Source organism: Salmo salar, chromosome ssa22 (genome assembly GCF_905237065.1).
Source record: "Salmo salar chromosome ssa22, Ssal_v3.1, whole genome shotgun sequence".
Classification (NCBI taxonomy): domain Eukaryota; kingdom Metazoa; phylum Chordata; class Actinopteri; order Salmoniformes; family Salmonidae; genus Salmo; species Salmo salar.
Genome location: NC_059463.1, coordinates 13,613,653 through 13,640,937, shown reverse-complemented (window position 1 = coordinate 13,640,937; position 27,285 = coordinate 13,613,653). Strand labels below are relative to the sequence as shown.

The 27,285-nt window shown below is 39.9% G+C and overlaps 1 protein-coding gene across 4 annotated transcripts in view; it reads left to right on the top strand.

The window, feature by feature from the left end:
• Positions 1-27,285, top strand: part of cntn4 (contactin 4) — a 170,357-nt gene that overhangs the window by 2,834 nt on the left and 140,238 nt on the right. For 3 of the 4 annotated variants that reach the window (XM_014166358.2, XM_014166356.2, XM_014166357.2), the window contains exon 2: positions 21,694-21,833. In XM_014166358.2, coding sequence (XP_014021833.1) covers positions 21,779-21,833 — 55 coding nt within the window. In that variant the 5' untranslated portion in view covers positions 21,694-21,778. Of the gene's footprint in view, positions 1-21,693; positions 21,834-25,567; positions 25,614-27,285 lie in introns of those variants that run through there. The other variant, XM_045705379.1, reaches the window with a different exon arrangement.

Here is a 27,285-nt window from a genome sequence, read left to right as displayed (position 1 = left end):
GTGTGCTCTGAATGTGGAATGTATGATAAATTGTGATATCTGTTTTGCTGCGGGAGATAAAAAGCATCCTTTAGATGAGTGATATAGATGAGGCTGTGCTGTAAATTTGGTTTGTCTGGTAGCTATGAATGGATCCTCTGTCCCTTTGCACTTCATATGGACATTATCGAGAGCATTCCCACCGGGCACGGACTTAATTTCAGCATCTAGTTTTGGTTGAGTTGACAACTAACCTAAATTCTACGTAAAGTCCGCAATTCCCTTACATTGATGACTTTTTGAAAGTCCAGTCAGTTTTCCATTTTGATTCAGCATCATCATTGGAAACAACATTTATTCAAACCGTTAGTGGGTTTCCTCAATCTTGAATTCCATGATAGCAAGAACAAATTATCCAGGCAGTCCTGTGTTGGAAATCCTCACCACTTCCTCCCCTGCTCCTAGTTCCTGCGTTCTTGCTGAAAGTAATCCCGAGGCTGACATGCACCGTGCAGCTCAATGGACACGGCAGAGATAAACCAAGTTTGGAATGACTTGGCTACCTGGCATAACTATATGATCTGCCGTAGACACATGGTTGGTTGGTTTATACATTGTGTGTTAATTGTTGCCAAACATTTCAGTGACATGCATGTATGGTAGTTTCTTGGTGGACTGGAGAGTGCCCTGGCAGATGCAGCTTTGCAGGAAGTAGAAAAACAGGCCTTTAATGGTTAGCGTGCCACAGGCTAACAGCCTGTCAGAAGTGATGTAGTGCAGAAGTGACATTAAATAGATTATGGGATAGTAACATTTAGAGACATTTCATAAAAATTTCATTGGATGGTTCCTGCTGGTATTGAGAAAATGTGTCATCGGGGATATTTTTATTTAATGTATACAATTTTTCCCTCCCTCCAGGACAGGAAAACTTTTGAAAGAAAAGGAAATCTTTGTTTTCCATAGTAACCTTTGGGAAACATGTACATTTTGCAATGCTTCTAAAAAAAGATAAGTGTCCCCAGCAAGCGACTAAAGTGAGCGTTCATTAAGGTACTGTAACTGTTATTTCAGCATTGGAGAGGAGTGCCTGTCAAACTCTCTCAGTTTCAAAGAGAGGCATTGTGCTTGTTTCACGTGGAAGGAACTCTTCAGCATTTTCTTCACATTTTCAACTCATTTTTATCTGTTATTGGAGCAGTATTCAGTCGGGCTGCAGTGAAGTTCGGCCAAATGTATCTGTCCTTCTTAACCAGTAACCGTGCAGCCTTGTCAGAAATCTCCTCCCCACTCACTTAGCTGTATCAATACGGTTGAGAGACACTGTATCAGTCAAAATGTTGAAATAAAACAGATCTTTTGACTTTTTCCTAAATTCATGCTTGATAACATGCTGGAATTATAATATGGTTCTTTATGGACGTTATCATCACACCATGAAAGAAAAGTTTCTCAAGTTTCAAGTCATTCCCCTATATTGCCCTTCCCAGTAGTGACAGGAAATGTTATCATTTTGCATACATTCAATTGTGTAGATAGGCCTTTAGCGTCTATTAGAGTGCAAAACATGTACGCGTACGCACAGCAGTGTTCTAGAATGTTGTTCTTTCATACTTTTTTACTTTTGGAATTCTCCGCATTGGCTCAATCAATTTTCCCATGGACGGTGGTCTCAAAGCCTCGTAGCTATGTCACAATGGGACCCAGGAGTATCATGTCTCTGCATCTGTGGACTCTGATTTACGCTTTAGCCAGCGCTTTGAGTTTTTGATCTATGGTTACCTGTGTATACATTTTCTTGCTCTTTTTTTACCCCTTAGGTACTACTGTACACCACTGCTTTGATTATGATATTGACTGCATTTACAGAGCCAGAAATGCCTCCAGCACTTATTTTCATGAGTGCTCATCCAATGCCATAGTCCAGAAAGCCACTCATCTCTGCACAGTCCCTACTGTGTGAGTACAATCTCAGTTGAAAAGCGCTGTATTTCCACGGAACTCCAGACCAAACCGGGAAGGTTTGGCAGCACTATTAGGCAGGCCCCTAGTTGTTGACTATGAAGTCTAAGTATTTTCTATGGAGCGTCACGACTGTGAGGGAATGACTTTTATGACAAATAACTGTGCAGTCCAAGGGTCTTGCCTCTGAGGTTGTTGCCACACTGGCGCTTTAAAGAACAACAGGGCAAAGAGCAGCAAATAAAGACAAATGCTCGGTGTCAGTTCTTTAGCACCACTTTTCTGCTGCTCTCTGCTGGTTTTTTAAAGTAAACAGTGCTGTGTGATTCTTCATAACATCATTATGGATGAGAAGGAGGCTGCAGGCCCCTGATACTACTTTGCCAGTGCACAGACAGCGGTTTACACACCTCCTGTGTCATATCTGGGTGTTCTCTAGTTCTCTGCCCGCCGAGGATCCAAATTGTTTGTTCATTGGGATCATTGGGTGTAGTGTCAGTCATTGTTTTGAAACAGGCATTGTTTTTGCCAAGCTGAGTTGTCAGTGGTGTAGGCAGCAATCTTGCCATATGTATGCAAATGGGTATAGCGGAGAGACGTACTATATATGAATACTTTAGAACATTTCTACATTTGAATACCCATATCAATCACCCTGACACAACAATAGATACTCTTATGTTTTGTTTGAGAAGGGTTATAACTGTGGGAGACATTTGACACAGCCAACCCCTCAGGTCCATTCTCCAGTGTAGCGTCAGGTCCAATGGTTCATTTATAGTGTTTTTAGACAGAACTGTGTGGGACTGAGGGTTTCTTTTCAGAGAAAGAGGACATCCCTGACTGTCCATCCCTGTCAGCTCTAACCCTTTGACCTTCTTTTACACAAATTGGTTGTTTGTACAGCATCATGTTTTATTCCATGTGTTCTAAAAACATGAACTAGCTGACAGCAGCACAAAACCCAGCAGTGGTGTTTTTGTGGAGCAGCACTTTTATATAAAAGCATTTCAAAAGTCAAGTAACGTGGTGGTAAATCTATCAGCATTGCTAAAAAAAAAAAACATTGAGCATCTTGTTCAAGCAGACAATTCAATCAGACAGATAGCATGCATCTAAAGAAGTTATGAAGTAGACCTTTCCTTCAGTCAAATGACCTAATGGCCTCATGGGTGGAATGTTATTCATATTTTTTATAATTTCATAATTCATCAACATTATAAAAAAAAAAAAAGCTGGCAGGAAATCTGGTGTTTCTATGTCAACGGTTTTGTTATATTTCAGTCTTCTGTGCTGTACTGTATACAGTTGAAGTCGGAAGTTTACATACACTTATGTTGGAGTCCTTAAAACTCGTTTTTCAACCCCTCCACAAATTTCTTGTTAACAAACTTTAGTTTTGGCAAGTCGGTTAGAACAATTGTTTACAGACAAATTATTTCACAATTCCAGTGGGTCAGAAGTTTACATACCCTAAGTTGACTGTGCCTTTAAACAGCTTGGAAAATTCCAGAAAACGATGTCATGGCTTTAGAAGCTTCTGATAGGCTAATAGACATCATTTGAGTATATTGGAGGTGTACCTGTGGATGTATTTCAAGGCTTACCTTCAAACTCAGTGCCTCTTTGCTTGACATCATAGGAAATCAAAAGAAATCAGCCAAGACCTCAGAAAAAAATCTCCACAAGTCTGGTTCATCCTTGGGAGCAATTTCCAAACGCCTGAAGGTACCACGTTCATCTGTACAAAAAAATAGTACCCAAGTATAAACACCATGGGACCACGCAGCCGTCATACCGCTCAGGAAGGAGACGCTTTCTGTCTCCTAGAGATGAACGTACTTTGGTGCAAAAAGTGCAAATCAATCCTAGAACAACAGCAAAGGACCTTGTGAAGATGCTGGAGGAAACAGGTACAAAAGTATCTATATCCACAGTAAAACGAGTCCTATATCGACATAACCTGAATGACCGCTCGTCAAGGAAGAAGCCACTGCTCCAAAACCTCCATAAAAAAGCCAAACTACAGTTTGCAACTGCACATGGGGACAAAGATCTCACTTTTTGGAGAAATGTCCTCTGGTCTGATGAAACAAAAATAGAACTGTTTGGCCATAATGTCCATTGTTATGTTTGGAGGAAAAAGGGGGAGGCTTGCAAGCCAAAGAACACCATCCCAACCGTGAAGCACGGGGGTGGCAACATCATGTTGTGGGGGTGCTTTGCTGCAGGAGGGACTGGTGCACTTCACAAAATAAATGGCATTATGAGGCAGGACAATTGTGGTATATTGAAGCAACATCTCAAGACATCAGTCAGGAAGTTAAAGCTTGGTCGCAAATGGGTCTTCCAAATGGACAATGACCCCAAGTATACTTCCAAAGTTGTGGCAAAATGGCTTAAGGACAACAAAGTCAAGGTACTGGAGTGGCCATCACAAAACCCTGACCTCAATCCCATAGAAAATTTGTGGGCAGAAGTGAAAAAGTGTGTGCGAGCAAGGAGGCCTAAAAACCTGACTCAGTTACACCAGCTCTGTCAGGAGGAATGGGCCAAAATTCACCCAACTGTGGGAAGCTTGTGGAATGCCTACCCTAAACGTTTGACCCAAGTTTAACAATTTAAAGGCAATTCTACCAAAAACGAATTGAGTGTATGTAAACTTCTGACCCACTGGGAATGTGATGAAAGAAATAAAATCTGAAATAAATAATTCTCTCTACTATTATTCTGACATTTCACATTCTTAAAATAAAGTGGTGATCCTAATTAACGTAAGACAGGGAATTGTTACTTATTTTTACTGTGAAAAACTGAGTTTAAATGTAGTTGCCTAAGGTGTATGTAAACTTCTGACTTCAAATCTGACTTCTGACTTCAACTCAAAATGTAATACATTTGAACTTTATATCTCTTGTTTTAAAGCCTATAACCATGTGTGTGAGGTGCATTTTAGTTGACTTTAGTTTATTCATTTGACCATTTAAAAAAAAAAAAACGAGCACACATAAAACTTGAAAAGCCATACATGCACATGAGTAAAATCATCGAGGATAACGCACAATAAAGTCTGGGACTTGTTTACATTGGGGTCCTCTTGAGACAAGATGGCTAGGCAATATCCAACACGTTTGAACACAGTATGACAGCGAGATAATAAAACATAAAAACGAAGAAGAACATCTATCTCATCATTGCAGTTACATCGTAGGGTATATACTTTTCTTTCAAAGTAGATTTGTTTAAGACTACCAAGAAACACTCTGTGTGACCCTAATTTAGCCCACTGCAGTAAAAGGTTCATCTGTTGAAAAGTTTAGACCAGGACAGAGGGTCCTTGTACTTCAGCTCAAGCATTGAACTTGTTGAACTGTCAGTATTCTTGAATACGGAAGAATAACAATAAAGATCTACCACAATGAACCAGTGGAGTAATATTTATCATATTTGTATTATATATATCTCACATACGACCCGTAATAAGACTAAGCAATTATCCCATTAAATGGTTTTCTGACTCCAGAAAGATGATTTAGAAATATGCAAGATACTATAGTTAAGTTACAGTAATAGAAAGGTCAAGAAAGGAATAAGAATTGTCAATATCAAAAGCAAATATTTAATTAACATTGTAAAATGAATGATTCACACACAAGGCATAAGCTTAAGTTACCAAGCATTTACAAGCATTACAAGGCATTATTCTAGGCATGATCAAGAGGGAGAGAAGTCATCGCCTGAAAGGGCATGCCCCAAGAGTCCATGAGGAGGAGAGAGAGAGAGTGTAGGTATCTCACTAGCACAAGTCTCACCAGAAAGACCCTTTTATAACCATTTTACCATGTTAGATTTGAAATCTGAGTTGTTTGCAGGTAGTATTACTGTAAAGTTAACCGCCAATCAGATATCAGACCTACAGGATGTAAAGAAAACAGAACCTCTGCTTCACAGATGTGTGACAGAATGGGGGATGGCCTGAGCAACACAGAGAAGGCTGTATTCCCGAGAAGGCAATAAAACCTCTTGCATACACTTGATAAGAGTCACTTCGGGGGCTGGCTCGCCCTACAATAGCTCATCGTTTTACTCAAGTACTATATTCCCAGCTAGCGACACTTCAGTGGCCCAATGACCCAACAATTAAAATCAGCCTACCTCCTAATGCATCTGTCTGCACTGTCCTGTTTTTTTTCTTCATAAAAGGTGAAAAAGCCAAAAACGGCAATTTGTGTTAAAAGGCTTTTTATTTGCTGAGAGGCAGTTGGTCAGCTCTAAGAGATCAGTCTACAGCTGGAGGTGTTGTGGTCTCACAGACCGTAGATTGGATTTCAATACAACAAATCTCCTATTCTTACAGGATGGTAAATCATGTCTGCCACCTTTTACCTCCTGCCTTTAGGGGATGGGAAAGGAGAATTCTGTCCAGATCTTTCCATAAAAGTATTGTCTGAATTGAGGTATTAGCAGACTTTGAAGTTGGAAATACAGTGTGTTTGTAATGTAATAACATAGTTATTAAGGTTAGTTAAACATCCAATATGTATACATTTGTAAGTAGATAAAATGAGATAGTGAATTGGTTTTGCTCTTGTACAGTAGTTACATTATGACATCTTCTACATCAAGGCAGCTCCATCTCCTGCAGTATGTCTTGCTTCATCATTCAGTTAGTTAACACCCTAGCTGTATTCCACTCATATTGCCTCAATCCTGTGCTTTAGCTACAGTATGTTGGAAAATATGTTAGAGCTAGATGTGGGCTTTTGGCTTAGAGACACAACAATCCTTGGGGTATGGTACAAACTGTGTTGTTCCTGCATCACTTCCTTACTCAAACATGGTGTGATACAGTCCCTCCTTGGGAACAGATTCGATTGAAGGCCTAATAAGGTTAACACCAGCTTGTGTAAATATCTGAGCATTGGAACTATTGCATTATTAACTATGCTTTATGTGAGGGCTTCTAACAACTAATTTCCAAGCTATCACAGCAAGAGGGCAGGTTTGTGTTTTTTCTTCAGAATGCGCTTAAATTGAAGATGAGGGAATTATTTTGATCTTTTAACACTTTGTTATCGTTGTACCACTGGGGAAAAGTCTCTGATTTTGCAATTATTTTTTAGAAGAAAATTGTATCCCCCCCCCATAGGGTGGGCCTGTGATTTGTGAGCCTTCTTTCCCACACCATTTATTGGAAGACAAATATGCTTAATAATAACAACATGCCCCAGAAGGCATTGTTATTTTCTTTTCACATAGTTGAGATGAAAGAAAAGTTGGATGAATTGGGATCACTAGATGACTCAACAGAATGTCACAATGTTCTGGCACTGTTTTATGGTTTCTGGTGGATTGAATTTGATTTGATAGAATACAATCTTGTAAAACAAGTTCGACCAGAAACAAATACAAGGCTATTTGAATATCCTGATTCACAACAGTCTGCATTCTGTAGACTTTAGACAATTCATTATGAAGAACGCAACGGTATCAATTCATATGAATATAGACTGCTGGTATTCATCCTATGAATAGTATGTTGTATCCAAAGCCTGTGTTATTTATGTAGTAATTGTGAAGCATACAGTCTGCTGATGGCTATCTTTGTTTAATTATGAATATTCAGAGCAATACATTACATACATTTCTTGGAAGGTTTGACACTGCACAGCAGAAGCACTCTTCGTGTACTGCTTTCATTTATACAGATAGCAAAATGTCCCCTGTTGTTCTTATGAGTGTAAATGTTTTTGCTAATGTTTTCAAGGAATTGTAGAAGCTTATGAAAGCTACATGCAAATCGCAAAACAATGACCTCCAAGAGCTGCGATTAAGCAATAAGGGAGTCCTTCCTCTTTCTGGTGCATTTTAAACATGGGGACTTACCTGGGTGATTGACAGAACATCAGCTGAAAGGGCAGAACAGGCTAAGAATTATATGAAAATGTTTATTCAGTGTTGAAATGCTATCCAGGAGCACACTGGTGGACACACTATCCATGCTAGAAAAGCAGGAAAATATGACTCATGAGGTGAAATAATTGACAGCTATATTCAAGGGAAGTAGGCCACCAGAATGGCTTAGTTGATGTGTATATAACCCACTATAGAGTACTGTGTATGCAGCGAGCAGCGTTATCTAGTCTGCCTTATAAATGTACAAAGCAACACGCAATGAAGTATCTGCTGTCAAATACACATCAGTCACAGCAGATTATGAAAAGTCTCTTCTCTGCTTGCCATGTTAAAAAGGTCAGCAATTTAAAGGGATAGTTCGAGAGTCATATGAACGTGTGGATACCATTTTAAGCTAGTTAGCATTTGGCCTGTGAAACTACCTCTAACTTCCTTCATACTGGACACAGAGACATAAAAATGGCATCCACGGGTTCATCTGACTCTGGGGAAGTAGATTCAAATTGCCAAAATCCCTAACGATCGCTTTAAACCATCTTGAAGAATCCAAATAGTCTATTTCATACAGTCATTTTATCAATGGAAATGTCCATATACTGTCCTGTATGGCAGGCGAGTTATGATGTACTGTACCAGTGAGCCTTGAATGTGATTCAATTTCCTCTGAATGCAACAATTTTTTTTCTTTATATTCGTTATTTATCCATGTGAATCATGTTGAGATGAATATCTATTTTATAAGGGAGCGCTGGCACAACTGTCATTGTGTGAAATACTCTTTCTTTTTGCTGCATTTCCTACAAGGAAATTCAAGCATCCATGTCAAGCGTGGTTTGGGGTGTTGATGTTGATGCTGTATTCTCGACTTCACAGAAAGGCTAATGCTGCATTCTTTGACCTCATTATATGGAGTTGAATTACTGCGCACGACTCCAGTTGTTCAGCTTTTATTGGGTTTTATAATGAGGAAACACATTCTATTGTAATCCAGCTGGTGCGCGACACCACAGTGAGTAGGGGATTGAGAGACATGATGATGTAAGTAATGAAGCCTGTAATATCACCCTGGATGGTCTACGAGCCTTATCTGTCCACTGCCAACATCTAGTCACCACCGATAACACCCACTGTGTTTCAGCTGGTCCTTTTATCAGGGAACAGATGATGATGGTACCATTCTGTTAGTGATATGAGGCAATGATGTTGTAGCCTAGTTTCAGGGATGTTAGTGCTTTAGCCAATCCCCCGGACTATGGCTGCCATGCCATATGTCTGGCATAGCATGGCACGGCAACGATAGTCAGGGGAGTTGGCTACTAAATCACATGCATACGAATGGGAATTGGTTTGGTTGATTTGAGAAGTGATTAATACTTGAAGTTGATACTTGTAGCTTGTAGTTCTAGGCAAATCCTTTTGATATTCAATCTTTATTTTTGTGAATATTACTGGAATATTTATTGATCAGGACAGGCTTCTTGAATCATTTCTTATATCTTTAAACAGTACAGCAATTGTATCATCAATAGCACTCTTGGACATCTTGATAGTTGAGCAGTTTTATAGTAGTGACTCTGTTTATTGTGCTTCGAGCTGGCAGAGGCTGCACCGCTTTAGGATTATTCTATTTGACACTCATGAGACGCTTGCTGCATGAAACACTAGCTTATAAGGCGAAGAAAGGGATTTGTGTGCTGTGTTTTAGCTCTAAACTGTCTGCTCCTTTGTTCTGATGTTCATTATGGTGGTTATACAACAAGTCAAACCAAGGTAACACACTGGTTCCAGACAGAGTATTATGAGATTCTCACAGACATGAAGTGTTTCACCGTCGCCATAGCTTACCTTAGCTTGGTTACATCCCAATACAAAGAACCATGAGAAGGAGAATGTAGGTATATGTATTTTCGGAGGTTGATTGCCATACATTGTGAGCCATGTAGTAGTTCATTTCATTTTTACAATTAGGCCGTACTTGGCAGCTAAATGCTGAATTGCAGTACATAGTACATCCAAGTAAACAAATCTCAAGATGCTTAAAAAGCTATATAAACAATAATAAAAAATATGAATGACACGAGTATAAGTCTGGACTCCACAATTCGGAGTACTTCAAGCCTAAAACGCATGGTACAACAGTCAATAGCACAAGGCTTAAGCAGAGGGAGGTGGTGAACAGGGGGAGGTGGTGAACAGGGGGAGGTGGTGAACAGGGGGAGGTGGTGAACAGGGGGAGGTGGTGAACAGGGGGAGGTGGTGAACAGGGGGAGCTGAGAAGCCAGATCAGGCCGTATGGAGGCAGGTACTTCAAGCCGGGTGTCTCACCATCTGCGTTTTCTCCGTGCGGTAGGACACTTGTAGAATGAGAGATCGATCCAGTTTGTTTTTTGAATACAGATCCCCAAAAAAAGGACTACTTTTGAAAACTATTTTAATACAGATTTCAGGAAGTCACTACTTTGAGGCCTCCGGAAGGGTGCAGCAGTCTAAGGCACTGCATCGCAGTAGTAGAGGCGTCACTACAGACTACAGTTCGATCCCAGGGTCAATTAGGCAGTGCACAATTGTCTGGGTTAGGAGAGGGTTTGTCCCATTGTGCTCTAGTGACTCCTTGTGACTCGTGACGCCAGTTGCACAGCGTTTCCTCCAACACATTGGTTCGGCTGGCTTCTGGGTTCAGCGAGCAGTGTGGCTTGGCAGGGTCATGTTTCAGAGGACAAATGGCTCTCTCCCGAGTCCGTATGGGAGTTGCAGCGATGGGACAAGACTGTCACGACCAATTTGATACTACGAAAAAGGGGTAAAAAAAACAAAGGGACAACTTTTCAAAACTATTTGAATACAGATCTGAGAAAGCAACTGCTTTTTACAAGTGTTTTAATATTTGAAACACAACTATGTCTATTTCAGACTCTGTAACATCCATAACGGAGGGTGTACCATCCATAGCGGCCATTTTTTTCTCTCTAAAGTAAGAATTGCAATGACTTTTTCATATTATTATCGTTTTTGTGTTCAGCCAAGCCTTTTCTTCAAAATGGCTATTCATGCTAACTCACAGAATGTAACATCCATTATCAGCTTTATTTCTCCATCATGCCAGTATTTAGTCAGCTTTTTTGTGTATACATAAGGTTTCAAAGTGAGGGTATATTACTGAAAACATTCTAAGTTTAACAGTAAACTACCAGAAGTTTGGTAACTTTAAAGGATTTTATGTAATTTGTCACAAGATGTCTAGAGGCGCTTTTGGCTACTTCAGATTATCACAGGTGTCTGTAATTATCTCGGGCCCTCTGTGTGGCCTTATCACATGTAAAGCATATCAAAACTAAAATACACAGATTTTTAAAATAACAAAATATATGACAAAGCTGAAAAACATTACCCTAAATATTAACCGTCAACCATCTGTGTTTAATATGAGGGTTTCAGCATGAAATATTCTTTATATATTTTTTACACACTTTTATATATTTTATGCCAATGTCTTTGTTGTTGTTTTGGCACCAAACTGGTGGCAATCGTGAAAAAAGTCAATAGTTGGAAGAGTTGCAGAGTTAATTGATGTTTTTATTCATGAATTATGTTATTTTCTCTTGAACCATCTGGTCTATCCACTAGAAACGCATGGACAATATGGACACATATATAAAAAAAAAATACTATATATGAATACATTTTTTAAAAGTTATTCAAGTATAAGTTATTACATTTACCACCGATTGCCATTGATTACCTGTTAATTGCCAAAATGACTAAAGATTCTGGTAACTTTCGTAAATGACCTGTACACTCCCCCCAACTGGTACTATAGACACACACATCAAAAGCTTCATTTCTATTTTGTTTGTCCAGTCTGTGAGACATTAAAAAGTTGTGATTTTGCGTGCCATTATGCTGGAATCACCCTCCTTTCTTATATGTAGCTATTGTATTTACTTCCTTACAACAGTTTTGTAACGTTTCTGATCCCATTCATGGATGTGCTTTACCCTGGAAGGGACTGTTGTAATACTGTCATGATGTGAACTCGCTGTGGGTGCTCCTTGGACCTTTCTATTACATCAATAGTCTCTGTGGCAGGACAATGAGAGAGAGACATCCCAGTTAAGATTTCAAAGTAAATAAATGTCCGGTAGACCATGTCTGTCAACACCTTTATCACAGTTGAAGTTCACATGGTTTCTGATTAATTAGGACACCTGTAGTCATTACTGAAGCATTACGAATGCGCAGTAAAATACAATATCTGATAATTATACAGTAGCTTATGTAATAACTCATTCTGTCATTCTCTCAACTCTATTGAGGCATAGTGTATTGTAAATGTGTAAATCTTGAGCCTACCTTTGTCTCATAAGTATGTGTTATTATTACCATAATAACACATCACCATAGGCATATGCTATGATGTATGTATCCGGGTAAGTATACCGTAGATATATATCATTCAGGAAAGCTAATCAATGGTTGAGTAATCTGACCTCCATTGACCTCCTCACCACGCACCATTTGGTACAATATCACGACGTGTCTCCATTTTACCAAGTCACACTACAAATGAAAGACATTGGACATCGCAAAGCTTCTCACAGAACAGCCTTCGGGCTACAAAGCTATACTGAAGAAGAATATCAATGCAACATGCAACAATTTCAAAGATTTTACTGAGTTTCAGTTCATATGAGGAAATCAGTCAGTTGAAATAAATAAATGAGGCCCTAATCTATGGATTTCACATGCCTGGGAATACAGATATGCATCTGTTGGTCACAGATACACAAAAAAAAAGGTAGGGGCGTGGATCAGAAAACCAGTCAGTATCTGGTGTGACCACCATTTGCCTCATGCAGCGCGACATGTCCTTCGCATAGAGTTGATCAGGCTGTTGACTGTGGCATCTGGAATGTTGTCCCATTCCTCTTCAATGGCTATGCGAAATTGCTGGATATTGGAAGATTACGAGAACACGCTGTCGTACACGTCAATCCAGAGCATTCCAAACATGCTCAATGGGTGACATGTCTGGTGAGTATGCAAGCCTGGGACATTGGAAGAACTGGGACATTTTCAGCTTTCAGGAACTGTGCACAGATCCTTGCGACATGGGGCTATGTATTATCGTGCTGAAAAATGAGGTGATGGCGTAGGATGAATGGCACGACAATGGGCCTCAGGGTCGCTTCATAGTATCTCTGTGTATTCAAATTGCCATCAATAAAATGCAATTGTGTTTATTGTCCGTAGTTTATGCCTGCCCATACCATAACACCACCTCCACCATGGGGCACTTTGTTCACAACGTTGGCATCAGCAAACCGCTCGCCCACACAACGCCATACATGTGGTCGCGGTTGTGAGGCCAGTTGGACGTACTGCCAAATTCTCTAAAACGTTGTTGGAGGCTTGCCAACTGCCCGCACCCTCAAAACTTGAGACATCTGTGGGATTGTGTTGTGTGACAAAACTGCACATTTTAAAGTGGCTTTTTGTTGTGCCCAGCACAGGGTGCACCTGTGTAATGAACATGCAGTTTAATCAGCTTCTTGATATGCCACAGCTGTCAGGTGGATGGATTCTTGGGAAAGGAGAAATGCTCAGTAACAGGGGTGTAAACACATTTCTAGGATCTTTTATTTCGGCCAATGAAACATGGGACCAACACTTTACCTGTTGCATTAATATATTTTTTCAGCATATTTAAATGTTGCAAATATCTTTTGATCCTTTGCATACATTAAACACGTCTGCCATAATGCCAAAAATGTAAGTACTTTCAAACATGATTTGTGTGTCATTCATTTGTAATTTACGGTGGTATAATATACAGTCAGTCTTCAGTACATTTTAATGAGTACGAATGGAAACTGAAACTGTCTTGCATGAACTGAACAAATGTAATTATGGCAATTCATTTTTGAACAGATGTGTTACTATATAAACAAATGATATTTACAGAAATAGCCATATATAGACAAGGCATACAAGGTTATGCATGTCATTGAGGTGGTCCAAATGATTAGTTGATCTTGCAACCAGCTCTTCCAGCTGATGCTAAAGGAAATACATATTGTCAACAAGCAGAGTGAGGAAATAACGCTTCAATCTTGAAGGAGAGGGATTCATTAGAAGACTGACTGAAATAAATTAAGATAAGATATTAAATGTGACCCACTCAGACAAATTCAGCCTTCATTCTCAGTCCTTATTTTTCAGAAAGTGAAGAAAATACAATATTCTGGTCCCATATTGATTTCCTGCTCCTAGTGTTTTGAAACATATGATTATTGCATTACTCAAGCATTTCTTTGAAATGTAGTATTACGATTCAGTAAGCAAGAACTGAAGGAGACTTTCAGTGCTGCTTCTGCCTCTGTTTCGATAGTGAAATGCTAACAAGTGCCTGGTTGTGGCGTAATGGGATGGTGTGGGTTATTATATACTTCTACTCTATGAATAAACATGTATTTACCCGAGGGACATAAGATTATTGCAGCTTGTTTTTTATAGAAGCTTTGCAAATGGTACATTGCATTACTTAACTTGTCATATTGCTGTAATACCTTTCTATCCAGTGTACACAGTGTTTCCAGAGGCAGCTTCTGACATTTGCCTCAGACTTATTCTGTATTCTTCTCTCAGACTCTATGGCAAGCTGCGTAAATCTTACTGCCTGCCCCCACTGTGTTACATTTACATATTTACTTCCTCTCCCTGCTACTCAAAACCAAATACCTCTCCCATTTGGCACTTTTTAATGTGTTTGTCAAAACAATTAGTAAATGAAACAAATTCCTAAATTTAATCAATTCAAGGAAAACCGCAATGCGGGTTTATTCAGATTGTTTATGTGGTATTTGAAGGAAAGGTATGGTTTTGTGTAAATATGCATTGACACGGTCCGTAAGAGGAACCGCTCCAATAAAGTGTAAATATTCTAAGATAACCCTCAGAGGAACCAACAAAACCTCAAACATCAGCTGTTATTCCTTAGAAGTCTGTGCAAACATTTTAGACCCCTAAAAAGAGGTACTCTGTTTTAAGCTCATTGTTTTCATATTTACATACAGAATATATACAGTATACATACAGTATCAGGCAAAAGTTTGGACCAGTGGTGGAAAAAGTACCCAATTGTCATACTTGAGTAAAAGTAAAGATACTTTAATAGAAATGACTCAAGTAAAAGTGAAAGTCACCCTGTAATTTCCTACTTGAGTAAAAGTCTAAAAGTATTTGGTTTTAAATATACTTAAGTATCAAAAGTAAATGTAATTGCTAAAATATTCTTAAGTATCAAAAGTAAAAGTATAAATCATTTCAAATTCCTTATATTTAGCAAACCAAACGGCACCATTTTCTTATTATTTTAAGTTACGGATAGCCCGGGGCAGGCACCAACATTCAGACATCATTTACAAACGAAGCATTTGTGTTTAGTGAGTCCACCAGATCAGAGGCAGTAGGGATGGCCAGGAATGTTCTCTTGATAAGTGTGTGAATTAGACACTTTTCCTGTCCTGCTAAGCATTCAAAATGTAACGAGTACTTTTGGGTGTCAGGGAAAATGTATGGAGTAGTACATCATTTTCTTTTGGAATGTAGTGAAGTAAAAGTAAAAAATGTCAAAAATATAAATAGTAAAGTAAAGTACAGATACCCAAAAAAAACGACTTAGGTAGTACTTTCAAGTATTTTTACTTAAGTACTTTACACCACTGGTTTGGATATAGCTACTCTGTCACGTAAACTCCCTCTCTGGCCTCTAGGTCATCAGGCTGCTGATTATTCCGCACACCTGTCACCATCGTCTCACGCACCTGCGCCTCATGACACTCACCTGGACTCCATCACCTCCTTGATTATCTTCCCTATATCTGTCACTCCCCTTGGTTCTTTCCTCAGGTGCTATTGACTCTGTTTTCATGTCAGTGCGTTGTTTGTGTTTCGTTTATTTATTAAAACACTCTCTCCCTGAACTTGCTTCCCGACTCCCAGCGCACTCGTTACAGAATAACACCTCACCTAAGGGAAGCATCAAAGAGTGTTTTTTTTCTTATTTGTGTCAGAGTAAATGACGTCGGGTCCGGGAACTGCTACAGGCTCTCAAGCCTCAACCAGATCGCCAGGCTTCCCTGCCTCAGCCGGCCTGTCGGGCTCTCATGCCTCAGCCGGATCGCAAGACTCCCCTGCCTCAGCCGGTCTGTCATGTTCCCGCGCCCCCAGCTGACTCGACAGGTTCCCGTGCCTCAGCAGGGGTGACCGGTCCGCTCCTGATCCTCGACTTCGTCCCCTTTGACGGCGGCTGGAGCCGCGCGTCGGTGAGGGGGTACTGTCACGTATCCTCCCTCTCCGGCCTCTAGGTCATCAGGCTGCTGATTATCCTGCACACCTGTCATCATCATCTTGCGCCTCATGACACTCACCTGGACTCCATCACCTCCTTGATTATCTTCCCTATATCTGTCACTCCCCTTGGTTCTTTCCTCAGGTGTTATTGACTCTGTTTTCATGTCGGTGCGTTGTTTGTGTTTCGTTTATTTATTAAAACACTCACTCCCTAAACTTGCTTCCCGACTCTCAGCGCACTCGTTACATACTCATTCAAGGGTTTTTCAAAACTATGAAATACACATATGGAATCATGTACTAACCAAAGTATGATGTGTTAAATGAATAAAAATATATTTGAGATTCTTCAAAGTAGCCACCCTTTGCCTTGATGACAGCTTTGCACACTCTTGGCATGGTCTCAACAGCTTCCCACATATGCTGAGCACTTGATGGCTGCTTTTCCTTTACTCTGCAGTCCAACTCATCCCTAACCATCTCAATTGTGTTGAGGTCAGGTGATTGTGGAGGCCAGGTCATCTGATGCAGCACTCCATCACTCTCCTTCTTGGTCAAATAGCCCTTACACTGCCTGGAGGTGGGTTGGGTCATTGTCCTGTTGTTTAGGTGTGCCTTGAATTCTAAATAAATCACTGACAGTGTCAGCAAAGCACCCCCACACCATCACAACTCCTCCTTCATGCTTCATGTTGAGAACTACACATGCAGATATAATCTGTTCACCTACTCTGCATCTCACAAAGACACGGCGGTTAGAACCAAACATCTCACATTTGGACTCATCAGTACAAAGTACAGATTTCCACCGTTCTAATGTCCATTGCTCGTGTTTCTTGGCCCAAGAAAGTCTCTTCTTCTTATTTGTGTCCTTTACTAGCGGTTTCTTAGCAGCAATTAGACCATGAAGGCCTGATTCACGCAGTCTCCTCTGAACAGTTGATGTTGAGATGTGTCTGTTACTTGAACTCTGAAGCATTTATTTGGGCTGCAATATCTGAGGCTGGTAACTCTAATGAACTTATTCTCTGCAGCAGAGTTAACTCTGGGGCTTCCTTTCATGTGGCGGTCCTCATGAGAGCCAGTTTCATCATAGCGCTTGATGGTTTTTGCGACTGCACTTGAAGAAACTTTCAAAGTTCTTGACATTTTCTGAATGGCTTAAAGTAATGATGGATTGTCGTTTCTCTTTGCTTATTTGAGCTGTTCTTGACATAATATGGACTTGGTTACTACATGATTTCATATGTGTTATTTCATAGTTTTGATGTCTTCACTATTATTCTACAATGTAGAAAATAATAAAAATAAAGAAAAACCCTTCAATGAGTAGGTGTGTCCAAACTTTTGACTGGTACAGTATATACACTTTGTGTACAAAACATTATGAACACCTGCTCTTTCCATGACAAAGACTGACCAGGTGAATCCAGGTGAATGATCCCTTACTGTTGTCAATGGTTAAATCCACTTCTATCAGTGTAGATAAACGGGAGGAGACCGATTTAAAAAATGATTTTTAAGCCTTGAGACAATTGAGACATCGATTGTGTATGTGTGCCATTCAGAAGGTAAATGTGTAAGATAAAAGATTGAAGTGCCTTTGAACAGGGTAGGTGCCAGGCGTACCGGTTTGTGTCAAGATCTGTAAAGGTGCTGAGGTTTTCACGCTCAACAGTTTCCCGTGCGTATCAAGAATGGTCCACCATCCAAAGGTCATCCAGGCAACTTGACACAACTGTGGGAAGCATTGGAGTCAACATGGGCCAGCATCCCTGTGGAACGCTTTCGACACCTTGTAGAGTCCATGCCCCGATGAATCGAGGCTTTTCTGAGGGCAAAACGGGGTGGGGGGGATACAACTCAAAACTCAATATTAGGAAGGTGCACTTGATGTTTAGTATACTCTGTGTATATCACCAGAGGATACTGAGGGGAGAACGGCTAATAATAATGTCCGAAATGGAGCAGATGGAATGGCATGGAAACCATGTGTTTGATGTATTTATTATCATTCCATTCCAGTCATTAGAACGAGCCCGTTCTCCGGAATTAATGTGCAACCAACCTCCTGTGGTGTATATATATTATTTAGTCCTCTCAAAAAAATGTGTTGTTTTTGGGGGTTGGTGTTGAGCAGGCGAGATGAAAGGGAAATTTGTAATTCAAATTTCAACAATGCAGCAATTGATTGTGTCAGCCACTGAATAAATCAGTAATTGGATCATATTTGTCTTTCAACAGCAGAATGACTATATGTAATACATATTCAAAGACTGACTATAACAAAAGCCCTGCATCAAAATTACCATGTAACGTTTAAAAGTTCACCATTAACTACTTTTCTACCAAAATAGAGAGCATTACTGTATATTGTCTATAGGGCAACAGGGTACATTAAGCTAATGTTTTAAAAGTACTGCCATGGGACACTGCGTCTCTGGATGGCATTGATTTTATTTGTCTCCCCCTGCAGACCCCCCCCCATCTTCCCTTCTGCTCTCTACATCGAAGGCCCACCGGAGCACACAGAGAATTACTATCCCACTGACACAATGCAGGCTTTTGAGGTTTGGGTACTGATTTCATGCCGATACCCCTGGTATTTCTGCTGGGGAATAAAACACATCTGACGTTGACACTGTAGTGGGATCGCTGGAGTTTTTCACACCCTATCTCTTGCTATGGCTTGCAACCTTTATGAACATAAAAGTGAATGGGTATTATTCTGTGTAGGTATGCCACTGTATGTTTAAGAGGGAGCTTCTAAAATAGGCTTAAAAATAGGATTCTCTGGAGCCGTATTTGTCATGGATATGGAAAGGCATGTAGTAATCGCTGTGCCAAAAATGAAAATCAGTGCTATTTTTTTTGTTTTCCCTCTCTAACTTTTTAGTTCATAGAATAGGCTCCAGCTTGACTTTGGTAGGCAGAGTAATGTATGTTTAAAAAAATGTATAGTATTTCTGAACCAGCCCATCAGCATCTCTCTATAAAATCAATGCTGTCAACTCAGAGTTACATGTAATAGGGATTTGGTGAAAGAGAATATTGAGTCATTTTATAACTAATTTATTTAATTAATTCATTGATGTATACTTTAAGGCAATCTCTTTGCACATTTCTCTTTCAAGGCTTAATTTCTTATACATCCATCATTTACTAGATCTAAATATACAGTGCCTTCAGAAAGTATTCATAACCCTTGGCTTTTTTCACATTGTGTTGTGTTACAGACTTAAATTGAGATTTTGTTGTCACTGGCCTTCACACAATACCCCATAATATAAAAGTGGAATTATGTTTTTATATTTTATTTTTACAAATTAATAAAAAACGAAAACTAAAATATCTTGAGTCAATATGTATTCAACCCCTTTGTTATGGCAAGCCTAAATAAGTTCAGGAGTAACAATTTGCTTAACAAGTCAAATAAGGAGTTGCATGGACTCACTGTTTGCAATAATAGTGTTTAACACAAGGTCCCTCAGTCGAGCACTGAATTTCAAACACAGATTCAACCACAAAGAACAAAGAGGTTTTCCAATGACTCGCAAAGAAGGGCACCTATTGGTACAGTAGATAGATAAAAAGAAAAAAAGCAGACATTGAATATCCCTTTGAGCATGGTGAAGTTATTAATTACACTTTGGATGGTGTATCGATACACCCTGCCACTACAAATATACAGGCATCCTTCCTAACTCAAATCAAATCAAACTTAATTTGCCACATGCTCCGACTACAACAAGTGTAGACTTTTCCTGTGAAATACTTACTTACAATCACTTAACCAACAGTGCAATTCAAGAAGAGAAAATATTTACCAGGTAGGCTAAAATAAAAAGTAATAATAAAAAGTAACACAATAAGAATAACAATGACGAGGCTATATACAGGTGGCACCGGTACCGAGATAGTGTGCAGGGGTACAGGCTATTTGAGGTAATCTGTACATGTAGGTAGGGGTGAAGTGAATATGCATAGGTAACAAACAAACAGCGAGTAGCAGCAGTTTACAGGGGGGGGTCAATGTAAATTGTCCGGTGGCAATTTTTTTGAATCGTTCAGCAGTCTAATGGCTTGGGGGTAGAAGCTGTTGAGTTGTCAAAGGGCTGGATGAGTTACAGTTTTGACTTAAAGCTGCTCAGTTGGCAGAGAGGAAGGAAACCCGGTCATGGATTTCACAATGAGATCAATGGGGACTTTAAAACATTTAGAGAGTTTAATGGCTGTGATAGGAGAAAACTGAAGATGGACCAACAACATCGTAGTTACTCCACCATACTAACCTAATTCACAGATTGAAAGAAGGAAGGCTGTACATAGTACAAATATTCCAAAACATGCATCCTGTTTGCAACAAGGAACTAAAGTAATACTGCAGAAAATGTGGCCAAGCAATTCACTTTTTGTCCCAAAGTGTTATGTTTGGGACAAATCCAATACAACACATTATATATTTTCAAGCATGGTCTTGGCAGCATCATGTTATGGGTATGCTTGTAATGGTTAAGGACTGGGGAGTTTTTAAGGATAAAAAAAGGCACAGGCAAAATCCTAGAGGAAAACCTGGTTCAGTCTGATTTCAACCAGACACTGGGAGATTAATACAGCAGGACAATAACCGAAAACAAAAGGCCAAATCCAGTACATTGGAGTAGTTTACCAAGAAGACAGTGAATGTTCCCGAGTGAACGAGTTACAGTTTTGACTTAAATCTACTTGAACATCTATGTCAATACTTGAAAATTGTTGTCTATCAATGATCAAAAACCAATTTGACAGAGCTTGAAGAATTTTGAAAAGAATAATGAGTAAATGTTGCACAATCCAGGTATGGAAAGCTCTTAGAGACTTACCCAGAAATACTCACATCTGTAATTGCTGCCAAAGGTGCTTCTACAAAATATTGACTCAGGGGTGTGAATACTTATGTAAATGAGATATTTATGTATTTCATTATCAATGAATTTGCAAACATTACTTAAAGCATGTTTTCACTTTGTCATTATCTTGTTTTGTGTGTAGATAGGTGAGAAAAACATATATTTAATCGATTTTGAATTCAGGCTGTTACACCTGAAAATGTGGAGTAGGCCAAGGGGTATGAAAGCGCTGCACATGACTGAATGTGTACAGTAGGCTACATGCTGCTGTAAAGGGCAACATTTTGAAAAGCATTTCCTTAGTCCTTGAAATGTTATCAGAAGTGAGAAATGTCATCAAATTCCTTCAATTCTCTTAATGTTCAATCAATGCCCCTGATCGAGGCAGTTAACCCACTGTTCCTAGGCCGTCATTGAAAATAAGAATTTGTTCTTAACTGACTTGCCTAGTTAAATAAAGGTAAAATAAAAAAAAAGTATAAAAAAATGTTACAATTCTTTACAGTCCTTTATCAGCACTTTTCTCAAGTTCTGATAAAAGACTGTCTTTCAATCTTATCATGGTATTCATTTCGCCTGTTTTTTTTTTGAACAGAGTGAAGACCCAGAAAGGTACCGAAAGGATTCCTCCATACATTTGTGATTGGATGTGAGTCTACTTTGACCCCACAAAACTGAAGATGACGTTGCTATGGAAACTGCTGTTGGTGCAGTCACTCATGGGGTGCCTAGCAGGTAAATAACTTTTGATGCAAGCAAGAGCTCTCTTTGTGAAGTTTTGTGTCTCATTCATATGTATTTTGGGCAGGTTGCAGTTTGAAAGCCATAGTTTAGAATTAAGCTAGCTCAAGTAACACATGACACAGGGAAACATTAAGATACAAATAATGAGGTTGTAAAATGTATTTAATAATAAAGGACGTTGTTAAAGTAAATAATTGTATGGTAGGGGTGGCAGTCAGTAAAGGTTGACTGCAGTTAGCGTAATCGCTATGAGTATAAACAAGGAGATTGGGTTGCGGATATGAAATTAAAGACAGAAATATTAAGTTTAATGCATTGATTGCAAAAGAGTGTGAGATTTAATCAGCAGAGGAAAAAATGGCAATGACCTTTGTTCTGGGGTAAACTAAGACTGCATCATGTTCATACAGTAGAATGTACTGCAGAGTCAAGGCCACAAATGTGAAATATTAGACAATGACAGGTGAAAATAGAAGCTTTGGACTTCTACTGTCAGAATCGAATGGTTGCCGCTTGCAGTAACTCGATTTGGCGTCATTTGGTTTGGTGACAGAGAAGCTCTCCTTTAATTTTCGTAAAATATACCTAATTAGCTTTAATACATATAAAGGATCATTGATAACATTAACATTGATATCAAAGCTTCATTGTTTCATATAACTCCTCTCACTATCTGTTTGGATGTCAAATGATAGTTCTTTACGTTACAGAAACATTTGGGGGCTAAGGGGGATGGGAAAGGAACAAAGGTCAAAGGTTGCTGATGACGTCTGCACTGTGGATGGTGGATGACGGATGGCATCTTTCCCTTCAAGATATGTCGATACGTATCTAGATTCATGGTCTCCGATACGATACAGGAACGATACGTTTTAGTTTGAAACCATTCAATGTGATTCATTGTGATTAGAGAAAGAATCGATGTGATTACTTCCTCTGTGATACGGTTCGATGCACTAACATGTTGCATAAACTCATGAATTTATCATTCTAAATCATAATCTGCTGTTGATGGAGAGCTCATGAGCTGGATTAGTCTGACCTGACTTCTCTGTGTGTGTGTGTGTGTGTGTGTGTGTGTGTGTGTGTGTGTGTGTGTGTGTGTGTGTGTGTGTGTGTGTGTGTGTGTGTGTGTGTGTGTGTGTAAATTATTGAAAAACAAATGATAATCCCACTAAGTACAAACCAGATGGGATGGCGTATCGCTGCAGAATGCTGTGGTAGCCATGCTGGTTAATTGTGCCTTGAATTCTAAATAAATCACCAACAGTGTCACCAGCAAAGCACCCCCACACCATCACACCTCCTCCTCCATGCTTCACGGTGGGAACCACACATGCGGAGATCATCCGTTCACCTACTCTGCGTCTCACAAAGACACGGCAGTTGGAACCAAAAATCTCAAATTTGGAATCATCAGACCAAAGGACAGATTTCCACCGGTCTAATGTCCATTGCTCGTGTTTCTTGGCCCAAGCAAGTTTCTTCTTCTTATTGGTTTCCTTTACTAGTGGTTTCTTTGCAGCAATTCGACCGTGAAGGCCTGATTCACGCAGTCTCCTCTGAACAGTTGATGATGAGATGTGTCTGTTACTTGAACTCTGTGAAGCATTTTGGGCTGCAATCTGAGGTGCAGTTAACTCTAATGAACTTGTCCTCTGCAGCAGAGGTAACTCTGGGTCTTCCTTTCCTGTGGCGGTCCTCATGAGAGCAAGTTTCATCATAATGCTTGATGGTTTTTGCACCTTTGCCCATTCTTCAAGGCAAAACTGCTCTAGCTCCTTCAAGTTGGATGGGTTCCGCTGGTGTACAACAATCTTTAAGTCATACCACAGATTCTCAATTGGATTGAGGTCTGGGCTTTGACTAGGCCATTCCAAGACATTTAAATGTTTCCCCTTAAACCACTAGAGTGTTGGTTTAGCAGTGTGCTTAGGGTCATTGTCCTGCTGTAAGGTGAACCTCCGTCCCAGTCTCAAATCTCTGGAAGACTTAAACAGGTTTCCCTCAAGAATTTCACTGTATTTAGCGCCATCCATCATTCCTTCAATTCTGACCAGTTTCCCAGTTCCTGCCAATGAAAAACATCCCCACAGCATGATGCTGCCACCACCTTGCTTCACTGGGGATGGTATGGTATTCTCGGGGGGATGAGAGGTCCATCAAGGAAAACTCCAGACATAGAGTTTTCCTTGATAGACAAAAAACTCAATTTTAGTCTCATCTGACCAGAGTACCTTCTTCCATATGTTTGGAGAGTCTCCCACATGCCTTTTGGCAAACACCAAACGTGTTTGGTCATTTTTTTCTTTAAGAAATTGCTTTTTTTCTGGCCACTCTTCCGTAAAGCCCAGCTCTGTGGAGTGTACGGCTTAAAGTGGTCCTATGGACAGATATTCCAATCTCCGCTGTGGAGCTTTGCAGCTCCTTCAGGGTTTCCTTTGGTCTCTTTGTTGCCTCTCTGATTAATGCCCTCTCCTTGCCTGGTTCGTGAGTTTTGGTGGGCGGCCCTCTCTTGGCAGGTTTGTTGTGGTGCCATATTCTTTCCATTTTTTAATAATGGATTTAATGGTGCTGCGTGGGATGTTCAAAGTTTCGGATATTTTTTTATAACCCAACCCTGATCTGTACTTCTCCACAACTTTGTCCCTGACCTGTTTGGAGAGCTCCTTGGTCTTCATGGTGTCGCTTGCTTGGTGGTGCCCCTTGCTTAGTGTTGTTGCAGACTCTGGGACCTTTCAGAACAGGTGTATATATTCTGTGACACACAGGTGGACTTTATTTAACTAATTATGTGACTTCTGAATTTAATTGTGGTTACACCAGATCTTATTTAGGGGCTTCATAGCAAACGGAGTGAATACCACTTTTCAGTTTTTTATTTTTTTTATTTTTTAAAACAATTTATTTTTTTCATTTCAGTTCACCAATTTGGACTATTTTGTGTATGTCCATTACATGAAATCCAAATAAAAATAAATTTAAATTACAGGTTGTAATGCAACAAAATAGGAAAAACGCCAAGGTCGATGAATACTTTTGCAAGGCACTGTACCAACCCTACCTTCTCACAACACAACTGATTGACTCAAACGCATTAAGAAGGAAAGAAATTCCACAAATTAAGTTTTAACAAGACACACATGTTATTTGAAATGCATTCCAGGTGACTATCTCATGAAGCTGGTTGAGAGAATTCCAAGAGTGTGCAAAGCTGTCATCAAGGCAATGGGTGGCTATTGGAAGAATCTCAGATATAAAACATATTTGGATTTGTTTAACACTTTTTTTTTACTACATGATTCCATATGTGTTATTTCATAATGATGTCTTCACTATTATTCTACAATGTAGAAAATAGTAAAAATAAAGAAAAAAAACTTTAATGAGTAGGTGTGTCCAAACCTTTGACTGATTCTGTACATATTACCTCAATTACCTCGACTAACCTTGACCCCCGCAAATTGACTCGGTACCGTTACCCCCTGTATATAGCCTCGTTATTGTTATTTTATTGCTGCTCTTATAATTTTAGCACACAAGACATTTTAGCATTTAAATGCTGAAGGTGCTGCGCAGATGTGCAAGATCAGGAACAGGCAGCCTACCTCCCGTTGGTCAGTGCATGAAGCTGGGCGCAGTGCGCGGTTTGACTAGGTTACTGATATTGCCTGGGGTTGTTCTGCATTCAAAATCACTTGTAGGTCAATGACTGTCAACACAGTTACATGCAGTTCAATGCTGAAGGAGTGGACACATCAGTTGTGAGAGGTATGAGAGGTATTTCATATTTCTGTAAAGTAGAAAGAATTGAATATGAGCATGTGGATCAGTTTTGCGGTCCACGGACCTTATGCACTTGTATCTTAAACATTTGAATCGGGACCCGATGCGAAGCTACACCTCTACTACTGACCTAAGTGAAGTAGTGTTTAGAATGCGCCCTTGCGGTCATAGCACACTCTGTGTGAAAGACATTGGTTCGTCAATGTTTGTTCTTGTGAAGTTTACAGATACGATGAACATGAAAGAACCCCTGCTTTCATCCATGCTGATCCGTAATGGAAGTGTGTTTTTGTTAATTTAGTTAATCCCTACATCAAACCTAACACAGTAATCAGAAGAGGTATTATAATATCCCCCTTGAACCCAGTCATCAATGTCCACAGTGCCATTGAAAATCTTTCAGGGGGAAATAGAGACTCATGGAGAGTTCTCCTGTTCTCCCTCTCTGCCTTTAGTGCCGCAGTGAAAGAAACTGTAAGGCATACGCTCTTATTTCTATACAGTATAGCAGGGGAACAGGGGGATATGAATCACACAGAAATCCTCATTGTAAGTTTTGGAGTATCCGTCATTCATGTACAGTAAAGCTGAATTATAGCTTCATTATACAATGGGTGTCAGCTGTTCCCCCACAGGGCTCTCCTGCATTGATCACATTTTGATGGAGGATTTTAATTTCTCTTGCTTACAAATTGGTGGGGGTCAACGGAGAACATCAGTTGGATTTCTCAGTCTTTAATCAAGAGGCATTATCCTAGTCAAGATTTTAAAAAGGCTGTGCTGATGAAACACTAGACTCTGGCTCTGGTTCACCCTCCCAATCCAGCACTAAACAGTTTTGAGACCGCAACCCTTTCTTATTCTCATGATTGGGAGTTGGAATTTGATTGTAAAGGAGTCTGTAGACTTCATACTTGTTTTTTGTCCTTACGTGTCATTCAAATCAGACTTTAGCATTCACACAGCATGCAGTTGGCACTGGCTGATTGACCAGCATCTGATAAGCACAGTTTGTTGCCACAGTACTCATATTGTAAAGCTAGAAGAGCCGCTACCTCTATGGCCAGAAATGATTTTGCACTTGATATTTTTCTCTTTTAGGACCAATACATAAACTATCCTAAGTATGCCAACAAAAAGAGTCATTTACCTGTTGTTGAAAATTACAAGACAGATGTGGGCAAATAATAAAAAATGTAGGCTAATAAGTATCATTATGTCTTCAGTGATACACACAACCTTTTATCCATGTTACATCTGGGAACAGGTTCTAGTTATTTATTATCGTTGAAAGGTGTGATCCCAGTTTGCCATTTACTGTAAGACACTCGTCTTTCATGACGTGCATGAGCTGTCTGAATGCAGCTTGTGAAACTGACCGAAAAAGGTCAAGTAACCTGGCGAACGCCATTGAAAGGGAAGGTTACCCCTGAAAAGGCAAGGATTCACAGTCAGACTGTACCGAATGTGTTGAGGGGGCCGTAATGATCTCTGTCCCCTGCTAGGCGTGTTCCTTTGTTCTGCTAGTGTGCCTCAACAGAGCTGCCTCCTGTTTCCCCTGCCTGCACTGTGCTGCCTGCGCGTCACTCTCACCCTCACTGTTAGCATCTGATTACCCCAGCGCAGCGCCACACTCTTCCCCAGGACACGCTCAGAA